The sequence below is a fragment of the Pongo pygmaeus genome, chromosome 7 (assembly GCF_028885625.2).
Source record: "Pongo pygmaeus isolate AG05252 chromosome 7, NHGRI_mPonPyg2-v2.0_pri, whole genome shotgun sequence".
In the NCBI taxonomy this organism is placed as follows: domain Eukaryota; kingdom Metazoa; phylum Chordata; class Mammalia; order Primates; family Hominidae; genus Pongo; species Pongo pygmaeus.
The window spans coordinates 77,757,381-77,774,549 of NC_072380.2; the positions used below are offsets into that span (position 1 = coordinate 77,757,381).

Below are 17,169 nucleotides of genomic sequence, written 5' to 3' on the forward strand. Positions count from 1 at the left end.
TTAAACCCTCTTCAGGATCCTGTGCAGCTAAAGTTGAGGACCTTAGACATAGTTTTGTTTTAGTATTTTGCTACAGAAAGTTTGTGTTTACCAACACATTTAAACAGTGACATATTATCTTTTGGCAATTGTAAGTATTCACTAAAGCACTTTTGGGGTACATTTTAATGTATTTTAAGTTATATGAGTTAAAGAGAAACATAGAATGTAAGTGTAGTATAGTAGGGTATTACTACATTTAAAAAAAAAAAAAACCTTAAGGCAAAATACCCCCCAAAAATGTGATCCTCAGTACTACCAAGTGAGGCACTTCAGAATAACCTGGGTTGGGGACTTGGCTGTGTGGTTATAGTAGTTTGAATACCAACTCTGTTGGGTAATTTCACATTTTTCTCTCTGGTAAACCTAACCCAAGCTATTTTCTTGGACTGCAAGGAATGGTTTTTGGAATTGGTGGTGGAAAAGGACTGTTCAGTAACCAAAAAAGTGATGAATGAGCTTCCTACTAAAGCTCACACATGGTGATTAAATCTGGAAGTAAAATGGCCATTTGTTATGGCACATCTTTATATAGCAAGTAAACTTGAAATTCATACTTTATGTTAGATGTTGGTATTGAGTGGTGAATGAAACAGCATGTATGTCTGCCCTTATTGATTATATGATTCAGTGGGAGAGATATTTAAAAAGTCAATATGCTAATAAAGGTATAATTATCATTTGTAATAAATAATATAGATTTATAATATATAATTTATAATATATAATTATCATTTGTAATAAATGCCATATAGTATGAAGTAGTATAGCATGGGGGAGAAGTTCAGGGAACGCCTCTCTAAAGGAATGACAATTAAGGATTACAAAGAGCCTGCTCTGCAGGGTTGAGGAGACAAGTAGAGGTTGAGGGAGTCATTGTGTGCAGACAGAATAGCATGTGTAGAGATCCTAAGGCCAGATAGAAGTTGTTTGAGGAACCTGACAAAAACAAGCAGTGGGGAAAGGATTCCCTATTTAATAAATGGTGCTGGGAAAACTGGCTAGCCATATGTAGAAAGCTGAAACTGGATCCCTTCCTTACACCTTATACAAAAATCAATTCAAGATGGATTAAAGACTTAAACGTTAGACCTAAAACCATAAAAACCCTAGAAGAAAACCTAGGCATTACCATTCAGGACATAGGCATGGGCAAGGACTTCATGTCTAAAACACCAAAAGCAATGGCAACAAAAGCCAAAATTGACAAATGGGATCTAATTAAACTAAAGAGCTTCTGCACAGCAAAAGAAACTACCATCAGAGTGAACAGGCAACCTACAAAATGGGAGAAAATTTTCACAACCTACTCATCTGACAAAGGGCTAATATCCAGAATCTACAATGAACTCAAACAAATTTACAAGAAAAAAAACAAACAACCCCATCAAAAAGTGGGCAAAGGGTATGAACAGACACTTCTCAAAAGAAGACATTTATGCAGCCAAAAAACACATGAAAAAAGGCTCACCATCACTGGCCATCAGAGAAATGCAAATCAAAACCACGATGAGATATCATCTCACACCAGTTAGAATGGCAATCATTAAAAAGTCAGGAAACAACAGGTGCTGGAGAGGATGTGGAGAAATAGGAACACTTTTACACTGTTGGTGGGACTGTAAACTAGTTCAACCATTGTGGAAGTCAGTGTGGCGATTCCTCAGGGATCTAGAACTAGAAATACCATTTGACCCAGCCATCCCATTACTGGGTATATACCCAAAGGACTATAAATCCTGCTGCTATAAAGACACATGCACACGTATGTTTATTGCGGCATTATTCACAATAGCAAAGACTTGGAACCAACCCAAATGTCCAACAATGATAGACTTGGATTAAGAAAATGTGGCACATATACACCATGGAATACTATGCAGCCATAAAAAATGATGAGTTCATGTCCTTTGTAGGGACATGGATGAAACTGGAAATCATCATTCTCAGTAAACTATCACAAGAACAAAAAAACAAACACTGCATATTCTCACTTATAGGTGGGAATTGAACAATGAGAACACATGGACACAGGAAGGGGATCATCACACTCTCGGGACTGTTGTGGGGTGGGGGGAGGGGGGAGGGATAGCATTGGGAGATATACCTAACGCTAGATGACAAGTTAGTGGGTGCAGCGCACCAGCATGGCACATGTACACATATGTAACTAACCTGCACATTGTGCACATGTACCCTAAAACTTAAAGTATAATAATAATAATAATAATAAAAAGAAGTTGTTTGAGGAACCAAGAGAAGGTTCCAGTCAGTCAGGAACTATTAAAGTGGGAGACTTAGTAGTATGGTATAGTGATCTTTGAACATCTCAGCTGTCTGAAGATGCATACCTGGATTAATATATAAAATAACTTAAATTTAACCGTGTGTTTCAATAACTACTAGATAATTTGGAATATGCTAGCATGTGATGTCATACTGTATATGATGTTCATTTTTATTTTTAGCTATAATTTTATAGTCAGTTGGCCCTTAAAGATTACTGAATCCAGCAACAAATAGTATGTTTTATAAATTTTGGCATTGTGGAGCCCAGCACGGTGGCTCACACCTGTAATCCCAGCACTTTGGGAGGCTGAGGCGGGCGGATCACCTGAGGTCAGGAGTTCAAGACCAGCCTGGCCAATGTGGTGAAACCCCGTCTCTACTAAAAATACAAAAATTAGCCAGGCATGATAGCAAGTGCCTGTAATCCCAGCTACTCAGGAAGCTGAGGCAGGAGAATCACTTGAACCTGGGAGGCGGAGGTTGCAGTGAGCCGAGATCATGCTACTGCGCTCCAGTCTGGGCGAAAGAGCGAGACTCCGTCTCAAAAAAAAAAAAAAAAAAGGCACTGTGAAATAGTAGTTTTGAGACTGACTGAGTATGGCTAGGCATGGTGGCTCACACCTATAATCTCAGCACTTTGGGAGGCCGAGGCGGGCAGATCACCTGAGGTCAGGAATTTGAGACCAGCTTGGCCACTGTGGTGAAACCCCGTCTCTACTAAAAATACAAAAATTAGCCGGGCATGGTGGCAAGTTCCTGTCATCCCAGCTACTTAGGAGGCTGAGGCAGGAAGAATTGCTGGAACCCAGGAACTGGAGGTTGTAGTGAGCCAAGATCACACCACTGCACTCCAGCCTGGGCGACAGAGCAAGACTCCATCTCCTGCACTCCAGCCTGGGCGACAGAGCAAGACATCTCCAAAAAAAAAAGTAACCAACAAATGTTTGTGGCCATTTTATTCATCTCAGGCAGTTGATCTCTTAAAAACCTTGTATTTCCACACGGATACTGCTACGTACCCTTAAAGATTATTTTCAGAAATAGACACATTTTCCTCCCTCTGGTGGCTTTGTTCTCTAGCCTTCTACTATTCTAAGTGTGTTATGTATGGAAACTTTTAATAAATGTTCACTTAAAATAGTGACCATGCAAGAGATACATTTACAACATGGTGACTATAGTTAACAGCAATGTATTGTATATTGAAAATCACTGAGAGAGTAGATTTTAAGTGTTTTCACCAGAAAAAATTGAATTGGAGGTAATCCAATTCAGTTGAACCGCTGCACATATTTCTTTTTTTTTATTTTTTTATTTTTTATGTATTTTATTTTATTATTATACTTTAAGTTTTAGGGTACATGTGCACAATGTGCAGGTTAGTTACATATGTATACATGTGCCATGCTGGTGTGCTGCACCCATTAACTCGTCATTTAGCATTAGGTATATCTCCTAATGCTATCTCTCCCCCCTCCCCCCACCCCACCACAGTCCCCAGAGTGTGATGTTCCCCTTCCAGTGTCCGTGTGTTCTCATTGTTCAATTCCTACCTATGAGTGAGAACAGGCGGTGTTTGGTTTTTTGTCCTTGCAATAGTTTACTGAGAATGATGATTTCCAGTTTCATCCATGTCCCTACAAAGGACATGAACTCATCATTTTTTATGGCTGCATAGTATTCCATGGTGTATATGTGCCACATTTTCTTAATCCAGTCTATCATTATTGGACATTTGGGTTGGTTCCAAGTCTTTGCTATTGTGAATAGTGTCGCAGTAAACATACGTGTGCATGTGTCTTTATAGCAGCAGGATTTATAGTCCTTTGGGTATATACCCAGTAATGGGATGGCTGGGTCAAATGGTATTTCTAGTTCTAGATCCCTGAGGAATCGCCACACTGACTTCCACAATGGTTGAACTAGTTTACAGTCCCACCAACAGTGTAAAAGTGTTCCTATTTCTCCACATCCTCTCCAGCACCTGTTGTTTCCTGACTTTTTAATGATTGCCATTCTAACTGGTGTGAGATGATATCTCATCGTGGTTTTGATTTGCATTTCTCTGATGGCCAGTGATGGTGAGCATTTTTTCATGTGTTTTTTGGCTGCATAAATGTCTTCTTTTGAGAAGTGTCTGTTCATATCCTTTGCCCACTTTTTGATGGGGTTGTTTGTTTTTTTCTTGTAAATTTGTTTGAGTTCATTGTAGATTCTGGATATTAGCCCTTTGTCAGATGAGCAGGTTGCGAAAATTTTCTCCCATTTTGTAGGTTGCCTGTTCACTCTGATGATAGTTTCTTTTGCTGTGCAGGAGCTCTTTAGTTTAATTAGATCCCATTTGTCAATTTTGGCTTTTGTTGCCATTGCTTTTGGTGTTTTAGACATGAAGTCCTTGCCCATGCCTATGTCCTGAATGGTAATGCCTAGGTTTTCTTCTAGGGTTTTTATGGTTTTAGGTCTAACGTTTAAGTCTTTAATCCATCTTGAATTGATTTTTGTATAAGGTGTAAGGAAGGGATCCAGTTTCAGCTTTCTCCATATGGCTAGCCAGTTTTCCCAGCACCATTTATTAAATAGGGAATCCTTTCCCCATTGCTTGTTTTTCTCAGGTTTGTCAAAGATCAGATAGTTGTAGATACGCAGCATTATTTCTGAGGGCTCTGTTCTATTCCATTGATCTATATCTCTGTTTTGTTACCAGTACCATGCTGTTTTGGTTACTGTAGACTTGTAGTATAGTTTGAAGTCAGGTAGCGTGATGCCTCCAGCTTTGTTCTTTTGGCTTAGGATTGACTTGGCAATGTGGGCTTTTTTTTGGTTCCATATGAACTTTAAAGTAGTTTTTTCCAATTCTGTGAAGAAAGTCATTGATAGCTTGATGGGGATGGCTTTGAATCTATAAATTACCTTGGGCAGTATGGCCATTTTCACGATATTGATTCTTCCTATCCATGGACATGGAATGTTCTTCCATTTGTTTGTATCCTCTTTTATTTCATTGAGCAGTGGTTTGTAGTTCTCCTTGAAGAGGTCTTTCACGTCCCTTGTAAGTTGGATTCCTAGGTATTTTATTCTCTTTGAAGCAATTGTGAATTGGAGTTCACTCATGATTTGGCTCTCTGTTTGTCTGTTATTGGTGTATAGGAATGCTTGTGATTTTTGCACATTGATTTTGTATCCTGAGACTTTGCTGCAGTTGCTTATCAGCTTAAGGAGATTTTGGGCTGAGACAATGGGGTTTTCTAGATATACAAGCATGTCATCTGCAAACAGGGACAATTTGACTTCCTCTTTTCCTAATTGAATACCCTTTATTTCCTTCTCCTGCCTAATTTCCCTGGCCAGAACTTCCAACACTATGTTGAATAGGAGTGGTGAGAGAGGGCATCCCTGTCTTGTGCCAGTTTTCAAAGGGAATGCTTCCAGTTTTTGCCCATTCAGTATGATATTGGCTGTGGGTTTGTCATAGATAGCTCTTATTATTTTGAGATACATCCCATCAATACCTAATTATTGAGAGTTTTTAGCATGAAGCGTTGTTGAATTTTGTCAAAGGCCTTTTCTGCATCTATTGAAATAATCATGAACCACTGCACATATTTCAAACATAATAAATATATACAACTTTGTAATTTTAAAGAATACATTTTTTTTTTTTGAGATGGAGTCTCACTTGTCACCCAGACTGGAGTGCAGTGGCGCGATCTTGGCTCACTGCAAGCTCTGCCTCCCAGGTTCACACCATTCTCCTGCCTCAGCCTCCCAAGTAGCTGGGACTACAGGCACCCGCCACCACGCCCGGCTAATTTTTTGTATTTTTAGTAGAGACGGTGTTTCACCGTGTTAGCCAGGATGGTCTCGGTCTCCTGACCTCGTGATCCGCCTGCCTCAGCCTCCGCCTGCTTCGGCCTCCCAAAGTGCTGGGATTGCAGGCATGAGCCACCACGCCCAGCCAGAATACATTTTTAAAAAGTAATCACATTCAGAAATAGTAGTGACTGAGTCTGGGCTAGAATATTGAATTTAGTGTTCTGTCTTTCATACTATTGTTCTTTACATAGGTATATTACCTGGCAAGTTGATGGTGTCACTTAATGTCACTATACTGTATTAAAATACAGAAATTCGGCTAGGCGCGATGGCCTACGCCTATAATCCCAGCACTTTGGGAGGCCCAGGCAGGTGAATCACTTGAGGTTGGGAGTTCAAGACCAGCATGGCCAACGTGGTGAAACTCTGTCTCTATTAAAAATGCAAAAATTACCTGGGCGTGATGGTGCGTGCCTGTAATCCCAGCTACTCGGGAGGCTGAGGCCCAAGAATCGCTTGAACCTGGGAGACAGAGGTTGCAGTGAGCCAATATTGTGCCATTGCACTCCAGCCTGGGCGTCAGAGCAAGACTCTGTCTAAAAAAAAAAAAACAGGCCAGGCATGGTGGCTCACACCTATAATCCCAGCGCTTTGGAAGGCTGAGGCAGGTGGATTACTTGAAGTCAGGAGTTTGAGACCAGCTGCCCAACATGGTGAAACCTCAACTCTATTAAAAATACAAAAATTAGCTGGGTGTGGTGGCAGGTACCTATAATCCCAGCTACTTGGGAGGCTGATGCAGGAGAATTGCTTGAACCCAGGAGGCTGAGGTTGCAGTGAGCCGAGATCACACCACTGCACTCCAGCCTGGGTGACAGAGTGAGATTTCATCTTAAACAAGCAAACAAAAAAAACCCCAGAAATTCTGCTTTTAGTTTTTCTTTTCTTTTCTTTTCTTTTTTTGAGATGGAGTCTTGCTCTGTCGCCGAGGCTGGAGTGCAGTAGCGCAATCTCAGCTCACTGCAAGCTCCGCCTCCCGGGTTCACGCCATTCTCCTGCCTCAGCCTCCCGAGTAGCTGGGACTACAGGCGCCCGCCACCACGCCTGGCTAATTGTTTGTATTTTAGTAGAGATGGGGTTTCCCCATGTTAGCCAGGATGGTCTCCATCTCCTGACCTCGTGATCTGCCCGCCTTGGGCTCCCAAAGTGCTAGGATTACAGGCGTGAGCCACCGCGCCCGGCCTGCTTTTAGTTTTTCTTAGCATGGAAGCAAGTGGGGGTAAAAAAGAGAAATAATTAAATCTATTTAGGTAAAAAGCTAGAGATTATCATTTTACTATGTTGCTATTAAGAATATGTATATGTGGGCTGGGTGTGGTGGCTCACACCTGTAATCCCAGCACTTTGGGAGGCTGAGGCGGGTGGATCACTTGAGGTCAGGAGTTCAAGACCACCCTGGTCAACATGGTGAAACCCCATCTATACTAAAAACACAAAAATTAGCCAGGCATGGTGGTGGGTGCCTGTAATCTCAGCTACTCAGGAGGCTGAGGCAGGAGAATTGCTTGAACCTGGGAGGTGGAGGTTACAGTGAACTGATTGCGCCACTGCACTCCGGCCTGGGCAACAGAACAAGACTTGGTCTCAAAAACAAACAAACAAAGAATCCGTGTATGTTATGCATTTGGCTATAAACAAATGGTAGTAAAGTAGAATGAGTGTATTTACTATTATACCCTTTGCAGAGAATCCTAGTTCCCAGTACTGTTGTGTTTATTTTATGAAGTCACAAGAGGATGAAGTTAGTATTTCTAACATTTTTATTCTAAGCTTTTCTACTATTGTACAACATTTGTATTTTACTAATATGCACTTTATTAAATGAACTTTTTTTGGTATATTACATTATCGGAATATTTTAAATTAAAGTTGCTTCAGTAAGATTTCTAAAATAAAATTGAATTTTGGGTAATTTAGTGTTATTGAATTTTTGCTCTGAATGAAATGTGATTTTGAAAAAAAATTTCTGTCTCTTCACTTTTTTTTTCTTTTTCCACTAATAATAGCTGTAGTAGGACAGGATCTTGCTGGGAACCTTCAGTAAGTTGTCCTTTTCTTTCTCAAACTTCCCATCGGTCATCTATGCATGTCGTGGTGTCTAAATCGTATTTCCAAGAATTTCTTACTGTCAGTCCTTGCCAGGGCTGACTTCACCTTGACTTGTGCTTTACTAAGTGCATTGTCCTGGAAATTGTCCTTTGCGTCCCATGCCTGTGTCACTCAATGAATGCTTCCCTCACCAACACCTGAAACGGCCTTTTATAAAGAAGATTTTTTTCTAGTTTTATTTTGTCTTTTGAATGAGTTTGACTTAAATGCCAAAACTATTTTGTTTTGTGGGACAGGATGCCAAGTAGAAATCACCTACATCTTATCAGTTTTGGAATTGGTTCTTGAGAGCATCATTAACATTTTCATCTTATTGAACACATATTATGGACATGGTATCATTTGCATAATTAAGGCTTAAGTAAGATCCAAATTAAGTCTGTGGAATAGTTTGTTGTATCTTGTTGTTTTGTTTTTTTAAAGTTTGTGCAAAAGCTGGCATTTTATGTTTAACATACTAATTTTATGGAAGCATTATTTAATTTTATAGATGTAAAATTGAGAAATGTGTTTAATCCTTAATTACTATTTATGATATCCTGAAAATGAGTTAACTTATATTTCTTTGAATATGTATTCTTAGAAAAGTAGTACTGGCTGGGCGTGGTGGTGCATGCCTATAACCCAGCATTTGGGAGGCTGAGGTGGGGTGGAACCCCCGAGCCCAGGAATTTGAGACCAGCCTGGGCAACATGGCGATACCCGCCATCTCTACCAAAAATACAAAAAATGAGCCAGGTGTGGTGGTGTGTGCCAGTAATTCTGGAGGCTGACGCAGGTGAATTGCTTGAACTTGGGAGGCGAGAGGTTGCAGTGAGCCGAGATGGTACCACTGCACTCCAACCTGAGTGACAGAGTGAGACCTGGTCTCAACAACAAAAAAGAAAAGTAGTACTTTGTTTTTTTGTTTTGTTTTTCTTTTTTTCTTCCCTCCTCCCCACACTTTGTTTCCTTTTATAGATGTTTTAGAAGAAAACAGCTATTTTTGTAACTTCTGTAGGAAAGTAAGAAGTCTTTGTCTTAAATATACCTAACTTTCTACCAACTAGTCATTATATTGGAACGGAATTTTTATTTCTAAACAAAGGGTCATGATCAGATTGATCGATCATCTCATGAAATAGCACCTTAGGAAGGCACCATTCAGATTTTAGTCTTAAGATTTGTCTAACACTTGTACAAAACAGCCCATTAAATACCATCTCTGCTAGGAGCCTCACAGGGCTTGGGGAACATTCCTGCTGAAGGATAGCCACATAACCCACTTAGAATCTCCTTATTACAGTGTTAATGGGAATATCAGGATACCATTCTGTTTTCAGTAATGGGTAGGAACAGAACATTACCTGATTTCTCAACTCTTGAGATCAAATATGATACCCAGTTGTGTTATTTAAGTTGTATGAGATACCCATTTGAGATACAATATCTGTTTGGATAAGTTTCTGAACTACATAGGGAGAGGTACAAAAATCTTCCCTTTGATCTTATACCTTGAGAATTTACTTACTGAAGTTTATGCTTTTTTCCTCATCTGATTACAAATTACTTCCACTACATGCAAATTAGTATTTTGAAAGCCTTTTTATCATAATTTCGTTATTAGGTTTATTTGTTTTTGTTTTTGTGGAAGGCAAGATTTTAAAATTTCTATTTTTGAGACAGAGTCTCACTCTGTTGCCCAGGTTGGAGTGTGGTGGTGCGATCACACCTCACTGCAGCCTCTGCCTCCTGGATTCAAATGATTCTCCCACCTCAGCCTTCCGAGTAGCTGTGACTACAGGCGCATGTCACCATGCCTAGCTAATTATTTTGTATTTTTAGTAGAGACGGGTGTTTTGCCATGTTGCCCAGGCTGATCTCAAGCTCCTGGGGCCTCAAGCCATCCGCCATCTTGTCCTCCCAGAGTGCCGGAATTACAGGCGTGAGCCACCGCACCTGGCTGAATTTAAGGTGCTTTAGATACTCGATGTTCTTAGTACTTTATTGTTAACATGTTTTTGGATTTTGGTTTTTTTTTGTGACCAAGTCTTGCTCTAGCGCTCAGGCTGGATTGCAGTGGCGCGATCTCAGCTCACTGCAACCTCCACCTCCCAGATTGAAGTGATTCTCATGCCTCAGCCACCCTAGTGGCTCGGGTTACAGGCGCCTGCCACCACGCCCGGCCCTTAAAATGTTATTTTTAATGCGACTTTATTAAGTTGATTAGATAATTATACCGGAAGGGTACACATACCAACAGCTGATATATTTAAAGTTTTATTCATAATATTACTTTAAAGATATTTTAAACTTTCAACAATGTTAGTATTATGTGTTGCATGATATATTTTGTGTTTAAGGAAGTGGCATTATTTAAATATATCTTACAAAAGTTTGACTTGGCAATGATGGCATTGAGGAGGTTTGAACAATGCATGAGTCCCAAGGGTAACCTTTTTGATAAACATATTAATGACTAAATCTCTTTGGCCTTTTCATTTTTTCCTTAATTAAAAAGTGTGGATTGATTGTTTTTCTTTTTTATTTAAACCTCACTCACACTTTTAGGAAGTATTAATCTGATAACTTTATTTAAAAATTATTATTCGTTGACTTTTCGATTCAGGCATTATTATATGTATAACAAAATCTAAATTTAACTCAGTTATCTTTATTGTTTTTCAAGATAAATTTCAAGATATCCTGCTTGTATTTTCTTTTTTTTTCTTTTTCTTTTTGAGACCGTCTCACCCTGTCACCCAGGCTGGAATGCAGTGGTGCAATCTCGGCTCACTGCAACTGCCGCCTCCCGGGTTCAAGTAATCCTCCCACCTTAGCCTCCTGAGAAGCTAGGATTACAGGTGTGTGCCACCATGCCTGGCTAATTTTTTTGTATTTTCAGTAGAGATGGGGTTTCACCATGTTGGCCAAGCTGGTTTCGAACTCCTGACCTCAAGTGATCCGCCTGCCTTGGCCTCCCAAAGTACTGGGACTGTAGGCAGGAACCACCGCACCTGGCTGTCTTTTTTTTTTGTATTTATTTCAAAATATTCTGTTTGCATCCATGTTAAGTTTAGGTAGAGAATTCTGTTCTGCTGTTTGTTCTTTTGTTCTTTAATGCTTTTACTTAAAATTTAGGGGATTTAAGGAGTTTTAAAAAACATTTTCAACATTATAATGTATACATATATAAAAACATTGAACAAAACAGCTATATAATAGCCATTTTAAAATATTCCTGGATTTAGCTCAAGTTGGTCTTTTGCTTGTTCTTTTTGTTTTTTACCCCCGAGACGGAGTCTTGCTCTGTCACCCAGGCTGGTGTATAGTGGCACGATCTCAGCTCACCGCAACCTCCACCTCCCAGTTTGCTTGTTCTTATACCCCCCTGCTTACACATACCTTTTAAAATCTCTTTAGAAAAAAGTGGTTTCTCATGCTTAGATTCTAAAATTTTTCTTAATTTTCTAGGATAGTTTAAAAAAAAATCAACTTATAGGCCGGGCGCAGTGGCTCACGTCTATAATCCCAGCACTTTGGGAGGCTGAGGCGGGCAGATCACAAGGTCAGGAGTTTGAGACCCCCCTGGTCAACATGGTGAAACCCCGTCTCTACTAAACATAAAAAAATTAGCTGGGCATGGTGGCATGCGCCTGTAGTCCCAGCTACTCAGGAGGCTGAGGCAGAAGAATCACTTGAACCCGGGAGGTGGAGGTTGCAGTGAGCCAAAGATAGAACCACTGCACTCCAGCCTGGGCAACAGAGCTAGACTTCATCTCAAAAAAAAAAAAAAAAAAAAAAATCAACTTATAAAATGAAAACTGAATAAAGTTAAATTATAGTTATGAGATTGTCATATACTATTAGGCAACAATATGATTATGACTATTAATCATGGAGACCTTCAGTGGAAGAGTTAGAAACCACTCATGTGTTTTTAACACCAGAGCTGACGATTTTCCTTTAGGTGAGTAAAAAAAATTTACTCTAACATTTTGGTGCCATCTTTGGTGAAGAACTTACCCTGTTTATAACTTATAGATTAACAGCCATGCAACAGAATGGAGTCCCAGCCACCCAGGAGAGGATGCGGTGGCGTCTTTTGCTGATGTTGGATGGGTAGCCAAAGAAGAAGGAGAGTGTTCAGCAAGACTAAGGTTAGTTTGGAAGGCTATCAGAACTGAGATGCAATATCTATTTTTTTAAAGAATGATATTATTTGCAGTACTTATTTTTAATAGCCTAATTTTATCTCTAGTAATGCACCCTCTTCTTTTTCTTGAACAGTCTTCTTTTCTGTTTATTTTCCTTTTTTTCTGAGATTGGGTCTTGTTCTGTTTTTCAGGCTGGAGTGCAGTGGTGTGATCTTGCTTCACTGCAGCCTTGACCTCCCAGGCTCATGTGATTCTCCCACCTCAGCCTCCCAAGTAGCTGGGATCACAGGCATGCACCAGCAACCCCAGCTAATTCTTTTTTTTTTTTTAGATAGAGTCTTGTTCTGTCACCCACGCTCCAGTGCAGTGGCGTGATCTCAGCTCATTGCAACCTCCACCTCACAGGTTCAAGCGATTCTCCTGCCTCAGCTTCCTGAGTAGCTGGGGCTACAGGCATGCGCCACCACGCCCAGCTAATTTTTGTATTTTTAGTAGAGATGGGGTTTCGCCATGTTAGCCAGGCTGGTCTTGATCTCCTGACCTCAGATGATCCACCCGCCTTGGCCTCTTAAAGTGCTGGGATTACAGATGTGAGCCACCACACCCAGCCTATTTTTTATTTCTTTTGTAGAGATGAGTTTTCACCATGTTGCCTAGGCTAGTCTGTTCATTTTCAAGACTTGACTAGTATTTATAAAGTTTTTAGAGACATATAATTATGTCCTAAGTCCTCATTGACAGAATTCTTTGTCCTTCAGCAGTTTACATTCTAATGTAAGAGACCAGAAACAATGATCATTAATTTTTAGATAAGTACAGTAATTATAATGGTCTCATTGGGGCAAAGGGATCAATCTGGATCATAGTAGAGAATTTGTGTAATTGGAGAATGTTTCCTAAAAATTTTGAGTCAAAAGGAGATTAAGAAGGAAATCAATGGATACTGTAAAGTCTACGAAGTAATTACAGGTGGTCACTGCAGGATGAGAGGTGTTCAGCAAGACTTCTCAGGAGGAAGTGCTAGAGCTCCATCGTGAGGGCTGAGTGGGAGCCAAGTAAATGGAAGGCTGGTATTCCTGGAAGAGTAAAGAACTTGTTGAAAGGTAAAACCAGGAGACATTGTGCCATGTTTGGGAACTGCCAGATGGCTCAGTGAGAGTAGAGGGCAGAAAAGAAGGATAAGCTGTAGGAGATGAGGATGAGAAGTAGGTAGAGGTTTAAAGGTCTTACACGTGACACTAAGAAACATAGAAAAGTTCACGTTTGTGGAAAGCAATATAGAACCTGAAAGCAGTGTGGAACCATGGAAGAAATTAGAGCACTAGTAAAATCAACGTGTAAACAGTGTGAAGAATAGAAAAGAGCCAGACCAAGAAATAGACCAACTAGGAGATGATCAGAATTTAACTGAATTAAGAAACTGGCAGAAGAGGTTCAAAGCCAAGTGAGATTCATAAGAATTAAAATGACATAGAAACTTATTAGATATGGAGATTAACGAAGGAAGAGCCTACGTAGTCAGAGTCTAGTTATCTTAAATTCTCAGGTTGCCATCTAGGATAATTATAAGGATGGTAAAACAATTTTTTTTTTTTTTTTTTGAGATGGAGCCTCACTCGGGCACTCGGGCTGGAGTGCAGTGGTGCGATCTGGGCTCACTGCGACCCCCACCTCCCGGGTTCTATCAATTCTCCTGCCTCAGCCTCCTGAGTAGCTGGGATTACAGGTGCCTGCCATGATGCCCAGCTGATTTTTGTATTTTTAGTAGAGACGGGGTTTCACCACGTTGGCCAGGCTGGTCTCAAACTCCTGACCCCAGGTGATCCACCTGCCTTGACTTCTCAGAGTGCTGGGATCATAGGTGTGAGCCACTGCGCCCAGCTGTAATTTATAGGAATATAGGAAAACAGATTGTTTTGGCTGGGGGTAATAAGAGAGGGTAGTCTAGTCTGGAATATATTATGTTTGAGTTTTCTGTGAGATATTCACCTTGATCTAGAAACAGTTTATGTGAATGGATATTGGTAAGGAAGGCCTATGCTCTATAACACTTAGATAGAATGGCTGAATATGAGAGTGCCCAAGAAGCATGTATAGAACGTGAAGAGCATTTGTACCCTGAGTGAAGCCAGCATTTTGAAGTTAAAGGAAAGAAAAAGCCTCCTCCCCCTATCACCCTCCTCAACCCCAACCCATCACCCAAAGAGCTAAGAGGCAGGAAGACCCGGTAAAGAGTATTGTTACGGAAGCAGAGGAGGTAAAGTTTTTATTGAAGAGGTGTAGTGATCAGTGTCAAATACTTAGAGGCTGGGTAAATGGAAAAACTAGCAAGTTTCAATTTTATTTTTCAGTTGGAAGATTATCATTGACTTTAGCAAGAGTAATTTCATTTGAGTAGTATTAGCTGGATAAAATAAGAATAAAATAATCTAAGAGCAAAGAAGGAATTTGATTTGAATGACAAGTAGAAATAAGGACATAGCAGTGGATAAACACAGGGATTGCAGGATTAGCAGGTAAAGAGCCTTTCTTTTTTAGATGTTTATTTTATTTAAACTTTTTATTTTGAGATAATTGTAGATTCTTCACATGCGTATTTATAAGAAACAATACAGAGAAATTCCCCATGCTTTTCACTCAGTCTCCTTCAATGGTAACATCCTGCAAAACTATAGCGCAATATCACAGCAGGGTATTGATGTTGATAAGTCAAGATGCAGGACATTTCCATGCTACAGAGATCCTCCAGTTGCCCTGTTATGGCCACACATACTTCTCTTCCATCCCCAACCTCAACTCCTTCTTAATGACTAGCAACTACTAATCTGTTCATTTTAACTATTTTATCATTTAAAGAATGTTACCTACATTGAATCATGTAATATGTAACTTTTTTTTTTTTTTGAGACAGAGTCTCACTCTGTCACCCAGGCTGGAGTGCGGGGATGCAGTCTTGGCTTACTGCAACCACCGCCTCCTGGGTTTAAGCAGTTCTCCTGCCTCAGCCTCCCAAGTAGCTGGGGTTACAGGTATGTGCCACCATACCTGGCTAATTTTTGTATTTTTAGTGGATACGGGATTTCACCATGTTGGCCAGGCTGGTCTTGAACTCCTGACCTCAAGTAATTCATCTGCCTCGGCTTCCCAAAGTGCTGGGATTACAGGTGTGAGCCACCGTGCCTGGCCAATATGTAACCTTTTGGGATTGGCTTTTTTTTTTTTTTTGAGACAGAGACTCACTGTGTCACCCAGGCTGGAGTGCAGTAGTGCGATCTCGGCTCACTGCAACCTCCGCCTCCCAGGTTCAAGTGATTCTCCTGCCTCAGCCTCCCAAGTAGCTGGAATTACAGGCGCCTCCCTCCATGCCTAGCTAATTTTTGTATTTTTAGTAGAGACGGGTTTCACTATGTTGGCCAGGCTAGTCTCGATCTCCTGACCTCAGGTTATCTGCCCGCCTCAGCCTCCCTAAGTGCTGGGATTACAGGCATGAGCCACCGCACCTGGCCAAACAAAGGTGTCTCTCCAAGTCGGAATCAAACCAGCACCTAAAGATGGCCATGGGAGTGCACCTACAGTCCTCCGCTCTACCAGCTGAGCTATTGAAGGGGGCAGGACTGGCTTTTTAAACTCAGCATTATTCTCTGGCTATTCATCTAAATTGTTGTGTGCATCAAGGCTTGATCCTTTTTAATTGCTCAGTAGTAGTCATTGGTATGGATGTATTACAGTTTGTTTAATCATGCAGTAATTGATGGACATCTAGGTTGATTCCAGTTTTTGGCTGTTAAAGAAAGTTAGTATATAAACATTTGTGTATAGGTTTTTGAGTGACTGAATAAGTTTTCGTTTTTCTGGGATAAATGTCCGTGAGTGCAGTTGCTGGGTCAAATAGTAGTTACTTAGTTTTTCAAGAAACTGACAAGCTGTTTTCTAGAGCCTATTTTATATCCCTCTGGCAGTATATAGCTAATTCAGTTTCTCTGCGTTATTTCCTTAATAGCTAATGATGTTAAACATCTTTTTATGCCATCTGTATATTCTTTCAGGTAAAACGTATCGTCTCTTTTGCTTATTTTCTAACTGGATATTTTTGAGATTTCTTTATATATTCTAGGTATGAATCCTTGTCACATATATGGTTTATAAATATTTTCTCCTACTCTGTGGCTTGTCTTTTCATACATTTAATGGGGTTTTCATGGAGCAAAAGTTTTTCGTTTTGATGAAGTCTAATTTATTTATTTTTTTATTGATCGTGCTTTTGGTGTCAAATCTAAGAGCTCTTTGCCTAGCCCTAGATCCTGAGACTTCTTTTTCCCTAAGAGGTTTATAGTTTTATATTTTACATTTGAGTCCATGATTTCTTTTTTTTCTTTTTTTTTCAGAAGGATCTGGCTCTGTCACCCGGGCTGGAGTACAGTGGCACGATCATAGCTCACTGTAACCTCTGCCTCCTGGGCTCAAGCGATCCTCTCACCTTAACCTCCTAAGTAGCTGGGGTTACAGGTGTATGCCACCATGCCTGGCTGTTTTTTGTAAAGATGGGTTTTCGCCGTGTTGCCCAGGCTGGTCTCAAACTCCTGAGCTCAAGCGATCCGCCCACCTTAGCCTCCCAAAGTGCTGGGATTACAGGTGTGAGCCACTGTGCCCAGCCTTAAATTCGTGATTCTTTTCAAGTTAATTTTTTCATACAGGTTGAGCAGCCCTAATTTGAAAATCCAAA

The 17,169-nt window shown here is 40.4% G+C and overlaps 1 protein-coding gene across 13 annotated transcripts in view; it reads left to right on the forward strand.

Annotated features, from left to right (window-relative positions):
• MTFR1 (mitochondrial fission regulator 1) overlaps positions 1 to 17,169 on the forward strand; it is a 135,946-nt gene that overhangs the window by 41,812 nt on the left and 76,965 nt on the right. For all 13 annotated transcript variants that reach the window (XR_010127218.1, XR_008504036.2, XM_054497515.2 and 10 more), the window contains one exon: positions 12,334 to 12,449. Coding sequence is in view for 11 of the 13 variants with exons in the window: in XM_054497515.2 (XP_054353490.2) it covers positions 12,334 to 12,449 (116 nt within the window). In the remaining 2 variants the exon portion in view is untranslated. The remainder of the gene's footprint in view (positions 1 to 12,333; positions 12,450 to 17,169) is intronic.